Below are 12,592 nucleotides of genomic sequence, written 5' to 3' on the forward strand. Positions count from 1 at the left end.
AGTAGCAAGGATTACAGGCATGGTCTACTACACCAGGCAAAAATTAAATGTTAAAAAAAGAAAGGAAATACAGGGAAGTGGACTCCAGTTCAGTATCAGAAAGAACTTCTTAACAATCAGAGCTGTCTGAAAGTGGAATGTCCTGCCTTGTAAGAAAGGGAATTCTAGAGGTATTCAAAGAAAAGAGAGAGAGTCTTGTGTTAGGGATGGTCACTGGGTAAAGGATTAAAATAACTACCCTCTAAGATCCCTTTGACCTCTTAAGATTCCATGATATCTTCCTTATGGGTTACCTAGTCCAATCTCCCACTGCAGGTATACACCCCTTCTCCAACAGTCAGAAATGGGCCACGTGGAACCTGTCTGAATACTTCCCCCTTTCTCATGTGGAGCTTTCTGCTTCTTCCATAGCTGGATATTTCCCATGAAGCTTTCCTTAGTTTAGATGAAATCTGACTCATTTTAAACTTCCGTCCATTAGTCACAGTTCTTCCACTTAGCAGAACTATAGAATATATGTTCCCCCTTCTCCATAACAGCCCCTCAAATAATAGGAAAAATCTATCACATTTTCCTTTCCAAGGCAAATATTACCAGTTCCTTCAACTATAGCAGAGCATCTTAGCATACTAGAAGAGAGCTAATTATAATTCAAATGAAAAGTAGTACCTACAAATGGCCATTTTCCCCATTATTCAGCGCCGGGTGCCCATTTATTTATTTTTGTTTTTCCAGAACCTTTTCTTTGGAAAAAGAAAAATTTTCATTTGTACTCAGAAGTTGAGGGTTCAAATACCGACTCTGCCACTATCTGTATGACCTTGGGTAAGTCAACTAATCACTCTGGGCCTCAGTTCTCTACTCTTTAAAATGAAAAGATTAAACCAGATGACATTTTTTTTTTTTGCTTTTTGGAGGGGCAATTGGGGTTAAGTGTCTTGTCCAAGGTCACACTGCTAGTTTTGTGTGTGTGTGCTAAGTGTCTGAGTCTGGATTTGAACTCAGGTCCTCCTGACTCCAGGGCTGGTGCTCTATTCAGGGCACCACCTAGCTGCCCCAAACCAGATGACTTTTAAGCATCTTTTTCATCTTTAAATTCTATGAACTATGAATTTTACAGGTCCATTAAAACACTTGGAAAATTCTTGCTAGCAACCATGAACAATACTAAAAGTAAACTCAATCTTGGAGAATTTGTGTCCTATGATTCCACCACTTAGCTGTTTTTTTTTATATTTTCAAGTCTCATTATGTTCTACTGTATAAATGCTCAAGTTTGTTCAGTCCCCAATACTTTGCATCTTGAGACTGTCCATAATAGTGGATGAGCTGGCCAGCGTTGGTTGCTTGCTTGTTTCTATGGAATCAGATTGTTTTTCGAAAGTAAATCCTGATACTTTTGACAGATTCCACCTGGACAAAGAGAAAATAAGGTAAGGAATGAGGTGAACCTTTCTTAATATCAATAACAACAGCCAATAATCACAGATTGTCCCACACTTTACAGTTTACCATATACTTCTCTTTTACAATCCTATGGTAAGGTAAGAAGTGCTCCAAATGTAAACTCCACTTTTCCTTTGAAGCTGGCTTTTATTAAACCCAAATGTAGCCAATGATCTGTGTTTTTCTTTTTGGTGTGCAGCTTTTTTTTTCCTTTCAAAAAGATCTCATTTGGGGGATACATTTTAGGGATTCAGACCAATATGATATTTAAAAAAATTTTTTTTGTTTTTTTTTGGAGGGGGAAGGTAGGGCAATTGGGGTTAAGTGACTTGCCCAAGGTCACATGGCTAGGTTTTGTGTGTGTGTTGTGTCTGAATCCGAATCTGAACTCAGGTCCTCCTGACTCCAGGGCCAGTCTCTATTCACTATGCCACCTAGCCGCCCCCATTTTTTTAATTTTTAAAAGTTAAAAATTAAAATATTTTAATTAAAATATTTAATGTTTCATTTTTTAAAGCTAAATTTTAAGAAATTTAAATTTTTTAACTTAAGAAATTTAAATTTTTTTAAATTTAAGAAATTCAAAATTTTTTTTAATTTAAATTTTTTTTAATTTAAGAAATTCAAAATTTTTTTAAAATTTAAAATGTGTTTTTTTTATTCTGACCTTAACAAACACCAAACAAAAATGAACATTTCCGTGTACAAAGCAGAGCATAGAAAAGGACTGCACATGAAATTTCAAATCTCTATTATGTACAGCTTTCTTTTTCCTTGTAAATAAATAATAAATTCAGCATGTAGCCCTCAAAGTTGTCCTGTTTGTCTGTGTTTCCTTCCAGATCAACATGGTACTTGCTTTCCATACCCAGAGAGGTCACAGGAGAAAAATGCTTTATAAATTGTAAAACTCAATACATAAATATGAAGGGCTAGGTTTTGATCTTGTGAGTACTTATATTCTCATCTGTGATTCAAGATGAACTTGGGAGTCATCAAACTTTGGTCTGAAAGCCAGCTCTGTCATTTGTTTCCTGTGTAACTCTGGACAAATCCTTTACTCTCTCTGGGCCTCAGTTTCCTCTTTTGTACAATGAGGTGGGGTTGGACTAGATGACCTCTAAGGTCCCTAAGTGTACCCCTATTGGGATCCTTGAGGGCACAGGACCTTGGGAAATGAAACATGATGTGAGATGTTACTATTCTCTTTTTATTGTATGATAATGGTTGGTTTTGTGGCTTCCCCAAGGCTTAGAAGAGTATGTTGTATGTAGCATACACTTAAACATTTGTTGAATGAATGAATAAATAAATGACATCTGGTCTTAATATTCATTATAACTTGATTTTACCCCATTATTTGGTAATAGGGAGGGGTCTCAGGCACTCAAGCCCTCATACCCTAGACCGTCCATTCTTGTTATTACAGTCCTCAAAAGTTTAATCAGGAGTCACCAGAGTTTTTAAAGCCCCAGTCAGATTTCTAACAATAACGTCCAGGTCAGTAGGTAACCTCATTAGTAGGATGTTTTAAACATTCATCTATCCTAGTGAATTTTAACATGATTTAATTTTTGCAAATTACTTTCCATATTACTTCTCAGTTATATGTCTATTATGTAAAACAGGACATAGCCATACTGAAGTGCAAATTAATACCTTTCTTCTCTTTCTTTGTTTTTAAAAGGCTGGATCTCTCTTTCTCACCCAGATTGTAAGAGCAGGGACTACTCATGGGCCCAATCTCATTCTAATTGGCACAGGAACTCTGGCCTTCTCTGTTTCTGATTGGGCCAGTTTGCCCATCCTTAGGCAACCACTCCCAGAGGCTCACCATATGGATATTAAACTTAGGAGGGACCAGCAAAGCACACTGAAGCTCAAAACTCCAGAGTTCAAGAGATTCCAATGGCTGGGATTAAAAGTGTATACCCACAACTAATACCTAATTTCTTTTCTTCTTTCTTTCTTTTTTTTTGAGCAACTGGAGTTAAATGACTTGCCCAGGGTCACATGGCTCGTGTCTGAAGTCAAATTTGAACTCAGGTCCTCCTGACTCCAGGGTGAGTGCTCTATCCACTACACCACCTAGATGCCCCATAATGCCTCATTTTTTAAGAGTTTTCACTCTGCACATACAATCCTTCTCTGGAAGTATCAGGAAATAAATAATAGCTCATATTTATATAGAATCACAGAATTTCAGGTTTTGAGTGGCTCTCGGAGATTATTATTTGCATCTCTAGTCCAATCTGTGCCCAAAGCATGAATTCTCTCTACAACATCCCTGGAGAGTAATCATGGAGTATCTGTGTGAAGACACTTTGGGATAGCCTAGACTTCACAGAATTCCTTTCATATGTTAATTTAAAATCTACTGCCTTGTAATTTCCATGCACTGGTACTAGTTTGACCCTCTGAGACCAAGCAGAACATGTCCCCTCCTTTTTCCACATGACCCTTTTAAATACTTACAGATGACAATCACATATCTCTCTAAATTTCTCTTTTCTAAGCTAGACATACCTAGTTTCTTCAACTGGTCCATAGCTGACACAATTCTAAATCCTTCACAATTTGGTCCCTTGTCTCTGGATGAACTCTAGCTTATTAATGTACATTCTAAAAAGTAGTGACCACAAATTTACAAATATAACAGATGTAAGAGTCTAACAAAGGCAAAATACAGCCTAACTAATGCCTCGCTTTCTTTGGACCCTAGAACTCTATGATTTTAAGATTCTATGAGCTTTTTTGTATACCACATCATACTATTGACTTGTATCAGGCTTGTAGTCCACTAAAATCCTTAGTCATTTGAACAGGGAATGCTTTCCACCAAATCTCAATTCTATTGTAATGGAACAGTTGATTTATTTAAACTAAGTGAAGATCTATTAAATTCCTTCGTGCTGTCATTTGCCCATTATACCAGCCTATAAAGATCTTTTTGTATCCTGCCTTGGTGGTACAACATTATTTCTGTGTCACCCACAAAACTGAGATGCAAGTAATCTATTCATTTCAATTTATTATGTGTAAAGAACTGGGTTATGGTGCTAAGATTGCAAGAAAATGAAAAATACAATCCTTGTCAAGGAGTTAACAATGTACTTGAAGATATAAGTTGTAAACAAGTAAGTATAAGACTATAAAAGAGAATGGGCTAAAAAAAAACTAAGAAGAGATTCAGATAAAGAGTTTTCTAAAAAATTTAGGAAGAAGAAATTAGGAGAAGCTTCATGGAATGCTAGTACCTGAACTGGATGGAAGTGGATGGAGGAAGATTTCACTAAGTGGAGGTATGCAGAGAGCACAGGCTAAGCATGGCAGCTGGTCTTTAAAAGTGGAGATACTGGGGTAGGGTCTAGTTGGCTGAGTAAGAGGAAGCATTACAGCCCACCTCATCCACCACATCTCCTTGACAAACATCTAGAAAATGCCTCAGCTTGAATTCTAAATGGGAAATCCAAAAAAAATCATGAGTCATGTTTTTCTAGCCAAGAGATGCTTAGAGAAACAAAAATGGAGGTTTGGAGATACTGGGGATAGGGTCTGGTGAGGGGTGCAGATGGAACTGAAGTCCAGCACCAGGGATTGAATGGGAGCTGAAACTGGACACAGGTCAGGAAACACTGGGACAGAAAGAGATTTCAGAGGATGTCTAAATTAGCAATGGGTGCAGGAACAGGGGCTTGTCTAGAACTCTGTTACCCACTACCCCATTCCAAGTCACTGATGCAAGGCAGAGAGAAGCAGTCTCAGAAAAGCGGTAGTAAGAGCAGACCCTAACTGCCTACTGAGCAAGAACCAGTCCCAGAAGCTGGCAGTTCAGTCTTCCAGACTGCTTTCCTTCTTTCAACAGTTTTTACAGTAAGTTTTTCTGAGTTCTTGGTGAGTTCTTACCACAATAGCTGGGATCTTTGAGTTTGTCAAACACGGGCTACAAGCGCTTTGTTTGCTCCTTTATAATGAGTGCCTAATCAACCTCTCTTTCTTATTCAGTACCAAATTGTTTCAACAAGTACAGCTTTACATAGTTTGAGTATATATAATATAGTTTGAGATCAGGTACTGTTAGGTCCCCTTTCTTACCTTTTTTATTGATTCCCTCGATATTCTTGATTTTTTTTGTTCCTCTAGATAATTTTTTTTTCTAGATCTCTAAAGCAAATTCAAATAGAAACAGTGGCCTACTAAACTACATATGTGGATAGCTGCCAGCTGGATATTGACTTAGAAAACCACATTATCTATGTTCTATTGCCTTTTTATTTATTTTGTTAAATATTTCCCAATTACATTTTAATCTGGTAAAGGCTATACTCGGTAGAGTTCCAAGATTGGAATAGCAACTGAGTAAGTAAATTAATTTAAGCAGTATTGTCATTTTTATTATATTGACTTGGCCTACCCAGGAGCAATTAGTATTTCTCCAATTATTTAGGTCTGTTTTAGTTGTGTAAAGAGTGTTTTGCAATTGTGTTTGTATAGTCTTGGCAGATAGATCTCCAAGTATTTTATATAATCTCTAGTTATTTTAAAAGGAATTTCTCTTTCTGCTAGTTTTCATTGTTAATGTATAAAAATGTTGATGATTTGTGTGGGTTTTATTTTTTATTTATATTTATTTTATATATTATTTATTTATTTTATTTATTAAAATAATTATTTATATTTCACATCCTATATATTGTGGAAGTTAATTGTTTCAATTAGTTTCTGAGTTGACTCTCTAGAAGCCAGTGTATCATCTGCAAAAGTGATAATTTTATTTCTCTATGCCCATGCTTGTTTCTTTCCTTGGCACAGATACTGGAGTGGTTGGCTATTTCCTTCTCCAGTGGAATAAGGCAGACAAAGGTTGAATGACTTGCCCAGGATCACACAGCTAGTAAGTGTCTGAGGCCAGATTTGAATTCAGGTCTTCCTGACTCCAGGCCCAGTGTTCTATCCACTGAGCTACCCAGCCACCTTCTGAGATTACTTTTCTGAACACGTCCAGTTCCTTTTCCCAAGGAATGGCACAGTGGATAGAACTGGAGTCAGGAAAACATGAGTTCAAATATGATCTCAGGCACTTACTAACTACCTAACCCTGGACAAGTCACTTAACCTCTGCTTGCCTCACTTCCTCATCTGTAAAAAGGAGATAATAATACCCCTATCTCTCAGTGTTGCTATGAGGATCAAATAAGATAATACTTGTAAAAGTGCTTGGCACATAGCAAATGCTATGGAAATGTTAATTGTTACTATTATTATTCCCTTCCCATGCCATCGATGTTGTTCAGGGCCAGACCTGACTCAGGCTAAGGCTGAAGACTCAGGTTCATAATCAGGACAAAAATGAGACATTTATAAAGCTTGTATTTGTAGAGCTTTTGGCAAAAGGAGCTAACTCCACAATATTATGGAAAGGGTAGTCAACAAACATACAGAGCTGTTTCAAATGGACACAGCTAATATTAAGCTCCCCACCCAATTCTAAATGGGTGCAGGAGCACCCAGGCAAAAGAATGCTGTTGCCTTGCACAGCAGTGTTAAAGCAGTGTTAAATCCATCAAGTCTGATGAGACCAAACTATTTATGCAGCCAGATGCTTTAGGCAACCGAGAAATCATGTCAATGCTTCGTCCTGGGTCTCTGTGGTTGCTAAGGAGGCAGGCAGAGGCAGCCTTGCCTCATTTCCATAACGTTTGCTCTCCTGGATGATGACTGTGGGAACTTGGCTGACCGTAAGTGTGGGAGACTTTGCCATTCTTGGGGCTCTTGGGCTCACCTACCTGGGGCCAGATAATCAGCTGTTGGTTGGTGCTGATGGCGACAGGAATGATGGGAAGGCCCCTTCTCCACAAGGATTTCTACTATATTATGCCCCTGTGCTAGACACATTGCATTTCTGAACTCCTCATCTATTCTATTTTTTGTCTAGGTGGTCTATAATATACTTGGATGATAATACCTCTGGTTCATGGATTTCCTCATATGAGTATACCTTGTTATATATGTTTAATATTACTCTGTATTAGCTTCTTTTGATTATTGGATATACTTCAAGAACCCTACGTAATATTGATCTTTTTGTCTGAGAGGCTTGTTTGCTATTAGAAGACTAACTTGTAGTGAGCCTCTCTGTCAATTTTTCTATTTGCTTTTCAAATATCCATTTCCCCTGTCTTCACAGAATATGCTGTTTTTTACTAGGTAAAAGAGTCCTGAGTTCATGGCCCTAAAGTCTTCATCCTCTATTTGAAGCAGTGATGAAAAAGTACTTTTGCCTTTAAATCCTTTGGTTACTTATCTAGGTCTTCATAATCCCCTTAAAAGATTCTTTTCAGCTATTTCCATTATTGATCCTGCATTAGTCACCAAAAGGAGGTAGAGGTCCTCAGGTTTGATAAAACTATCAGTCCTATTAATCTTCTAAATCTCTCTTAGAAGGCTCTCAGTCACATTTGGAATACACATGCTTTCCAGTTTTCTTTTGTCATAGCAACCATGCAAACTAGGTAGTGCAAGTGCTATTATCCTTATTTTACAAATAAGTCAATTAAGGTCCAGGAAGACTTTCAGAATCTCAAGGTTGAAAGGGGTCTCAGAAATCATTTAGTTCATCCCATTGCTGGCCAGGAATCTCACTGCTCAGTGTCACTCATGAGGGATGTTAAGGTCTAATCTGAGGTCCCACAGCTAATAAGTGGTAACAGCCAAGGACTCAAAGTGATTTCAAGTCTGGTGTTCTTTCTAATTGTTCTATGCTATTATTGGTTATGATAATGCTCTGGTGGAGAAAACTTAAGGAATGCATTCAGGCTGACCTGATATTAACATCTCATTGATATTAACAGAATGCTGATATTTACGTGTTAGGAAACACAGATAGGTGTGTATATGTATACATACACATCATATTTTTACACTGTATACATTGGCTTCATAAGAACAACCCATAACAAGAATTGGGTTCTGACAATAACTAAATAAGTCTGACTCCTCTAAGACATGCACCAACTACTTAAGGCAATACCATAGCAAAGAAGTACTTAGGCAGTGTCCTTCCCAAGGAATAATAACCTGAAGCCAAATTAGAATAATATACCCAATATTGTGGAGCATGGCTATGCCTCAGGATTCAGTGAGTAAATCTGTTTCAAGGTCTACTTTTTGCCATTTCCCAAACTGATGGGTTACAAGCCTTGTCAAAGGTGCTTGAGAACTGTTGTATATTAATACATACTAATAATAATAATTACAGAGGAATACTGATGCATATGGGCTAAAATGAGTTGGACAAACCAAGTCACCAAAGAACTGTGGCCTGCTAAAGGCCGTAGTAAAGCCTAAAAACCTGTGGGACTGTGTCAGCCTGCAACAGGAAGATCTACTTGCTACCAAACATTTCCATTGGTAAGAAGAAGCTGAGTATGGTTATTGAATATCGCTCTTTAAACAGCATGTTATATAATTAAATAAAAGACCAGGTTTAAGAAGAGGTCAGTAACAAACTCCAGACCTGAAGACTTTTAAAGCAATTTAACATATATATTTTTATGTGATATAAATATAATATATTGTAATATAAATATATTTACAAATATATTGTGCTATATTTACATATTTATATGATAAATATATAACCTACATATAAATATCTAACATATCTAATGAGTATATACATGCATATGTGTGTATGTATGTATGTATATGTATGTATGTGTGTATGTATGTATATATTGTCTTACATGCTTGTCTCCCCCATTAGACTGTGAACACATTAAGAGCAAGGGCTATCTTTTGCCTTTTTTTAAAATTATTATCAGCTGGCACAGTGAATAGAGAGTCAGCCCTGGAGTCAGAAGGACCTCAGTTCAAATCTGGCCTCAGACACCTACTAGCTGTGTGACCCTGGGCAAGTCACTTAACCCTGTTTGCCTCAGTTTCCTCATCTGTAAAATGAACTAGAAAGGAAATGGCAAATCACTCCAGGAGCTTTGCCAAGGAAACCCCACACGGGGTCAAGAAGAGTCGGACGGGGCTGAAAAACTGACTGAACGAAGACGTTAACACAGTTCCCGGCCCCTAATTTATGCTTACTAGCTTGCTGAATGCCTAACTGTGAGGTCAATGATTTCTCACAGAGAAAAAGGATGAGCATCACCCAAAACCATATCCAATAAACTGCAACATAATTTCACTAGGGCTGATCATGTACTAACAGCAAGGAAAACACACCCAAGCTTAGACTTTCTGCCAAGGTGAAGCAGGAGTGCCATAAACAGGGACGTTGGGAAAGGCACTTTAATGCACAGTCAAACAGTGTGGAAGAGCTCCGGAGTGCTGGTAAACAAAGCTAGCTGGGAGACAAGCTTGGAATGTAATTCTGAGTCTAAGAGTGTCACAATCAACAGCTCTTTAAATATCAGCAGCTCCAAACCAAGGAAGTGTCTGAATATACCTGTAAGGGTGAGGGTTGATAGAATAAATCAATCCTATCATCCCACTTCATCTAAAGCAAGTGATAAGATGCCCTTCCCTGATACCTTAACCAGGTGAGAACATGCCTTGATTGAATCAAAGCAAATATAAGCTTTAGACTAAGTGTGAAAAGTCCTTTTAAGGTACCGGATAAACTGCAGTTTCAATGTACAGGAAGCCTGTTCAGATTGATTTAAAAACTGGGTCACCCCAGTCATCAAACAGCAGACCAATTTAAAACTAGAACATTTGAGTGAGGGGGGACCCAGGAAAGAGCAGTTCTGGCCCAGAAACTGACAAGTCACTTGGTGGGTAGGGAGGCAGAGCAGTCAATCTTGGTCTGGGTCTTCACCTCCCACCTCACTCCACCCCAGTCTCAGTGGCTAGAGGAGAATCTTATGAACTTGGGAGGGTAGAAAATTGGATTTTTGTTCTGAGAGTCCATTTAGCATTCCCCAAAATAACATCTGGGGGCAGTGTCTACATGGGGAACTTTGAGTTGGCTGGACGTGATGAAGTAAGTGCCTTCAAGGCTCCACAAGCAGCTCGAAAAAGCTAATACATGCCTAAAAGAAACTTCTTGAGCATGCCACAAAGGGGAGAACAGATTCTGAGTTTACCTCTTTGCTATACATTTGCTGTCTAAGCTTGAGTCTGCTTTCCCCTGGCTTCTCTACATATTTACATAAGAGTGTGCCCCCACAAGTGTGAAAATGGGTTTTGTGCCAACTATACCACTGAAGTAAAGACCCATTTATAGATCTAATTAAAACCAACTGACTAATAGAAACTGATAATCATGGGGGAAGCACCGGTGGGGGCTCCTGTGCTATAGCACTGGAATAGACAGTTCCAAACACCTCAGGGTCCTCCTAGAGGTAAAGAAGCTTCTAAATTTAGCTCTGGTATGCTACTTAACAGTGAGAATGGAGACTTGGGAAGTAGCCCCTGAGTTTACAAGTGCTACTTATGTGCAGGGTGGCTATAACTGTTCACTGAACACTGGTAATAGTAGTTATAACTGCACACACAGAATATAATTGATGTCAGGTGTTTCACAATGTGCATAAGTAAGTCAATCAATGAGCATTTATTAATCTCCTATGTATAGCACTGTACTAGTACTGGGATACAAAGACACAATACATCCATAGCATAAAACTGCATATGTGTATATATGTATTTTCTTTGAAAAAAAGTATAGTAAACTTATCAGGAGTAAGGAGATCTGGATTCTTGTCACAGCACTGCTACTAATTAGCTATATGACCTTATGTAAATGACTTAGCATCTCTTGCTTTTAATCCTTTTTTGTAAAATAAATGGGTTGGATTATTTGATCTCTAAGATCATTTCCTTCTTTATGATTCTATTGTATGCACATATATATTAGTCATTCAAAAAGCATTTATTAAGCACCTAATGTATGCCAGTCACCATGCTAGGCACTAGGGATTAATATTTGCCCTCAAAGAACTTACATTTCACTAGATCTATATGTGCCTTGAATGTGAAGATTAATCCTAAGGTACAAAAAGTTTACTGAAATAGATACTTTAGGGGAAATTCAAGATAACTTTACATAACATCATCATTTAGGAATAAACTGGTACTTAACCCCAATGTCAGGCAAAAAATAAAAATAAAGGCAGAGTCAAGATGGCAGAGTAGAAGCAGGACCTCCCTGCAGCTCCAGCTTTCACCTTCCCCAATCCATGTAAAAGGGGACTCTGAACAAACTTTGGAGCTGCAGAACCCACAAAATGACACAGAGAAGCTAACCTCCCACTGAGGACAGCCCAGCAGGCCAGCAGGAATCGGCCAGCGCAGTGCTCTGGGAGCCGAGCCCAGCCCCACACCGAGGCTTTAGCTCCAGGGCAGGCCTGACCAGCTGCTGGCCAGAGGGACTCCTGACCAGCCACAGCTGTGGCCGTTTCCAGAATTATCGACACATAAATGCTAAGGACAAAGTGAAAGGTCAGAGCATTGTGGACTTTGAGACCCAGTAGTTGGGAGTACATGGCTTTTGCCCCCAGGCAAGAAGTCGCTGAGGGGTGGGGCACAGAAAGCCAGCCCCATGTGGTGGCTTCAGCTCCTGGCCTGCAGAGTGTAGGGGGACCAAGCACCATTCTGAGGGGTAATTGCTCTTGCTTTAACCTGCTTGGATCTGGATCGCAGTCTAGGGTGAAGGTCCTGAGGTGTGTGACCAGCTTGCCAGATCATGTGGAGGCTTCAGAGAGGGCACCCAACTAATACCTCCAGCAGCTGAGAAAACCTCAGCATTTGGGATGAAAGCTCCCCTGTCTGGTGGCAGAGTCCTACTGTGGCAAAAAGCCCAGGGGTCAAGTGACTGAGTGGTGACATGACCAGGCAAAGGAAACAAAGCAGATAGGAGATTCCAACATTAGACTCCTATTTTGGGGACAAAAAGGAGCAAAGCATGGAACAGGAGGAAGACAGTGAAGTCAGAACTCCTGCACCAAAAGCTTCCAAGGAAAACACAAGCTGGTTACAGGCCATAGAGGACCTTAAGAAGCAAATAAGAGAAGTGGAGGAAAAATAGGGAAGAGAAATGAGAATGATGCAAGAAAATTATGAAATGAGAATCAACAGCCTGACTGAGGAAAATACTACCTTAAAAAATAGACTAACTCAAATGGAAAAGAGG

The 12,592-nt window shown here is 38.9% G+C and overlaps 1 protein-coding gene across 1 annotated transcript in view; it reads right to left on the reverse strand.

The window, feature by feature from the left end:
* Nucleotides 1–12,592, reverse strand: part of CFAP92 (cilia and flagella associated protein 92 (putative)) — a 63,071-nt gene that overhangs the window by 30,107 nt on the left and 20,372 nt on the right. The window contains exon 6 of the mRNA XM_069084499.1: nucleotides 1,295–1,413. Coding sequence (XP_068940600.1) covers nucleotides 1,295–1,413 — 119 coding nt within the window. The remainder of the gene's footprint in view (nucleotides 1–1,294; nucleotides 1,414–12,592) is intronic.

The sequence above is a fragment of the Petaurus breviceps genome, unplaced genomic scaffold (genome assembly GCF_028583685.1).
Source record: "Petaurus breviceps papuanus isolate PSGF00001 unplaced genomic scaffold, PetGlider_PUasm1.0 174, whole genome shotgun sequence".
NCBI lineage: Eukaryota > Metazoa > Chordata > Mammalia > Diprotodontia > Petauridae > Petaurus > Petaurus breviceps.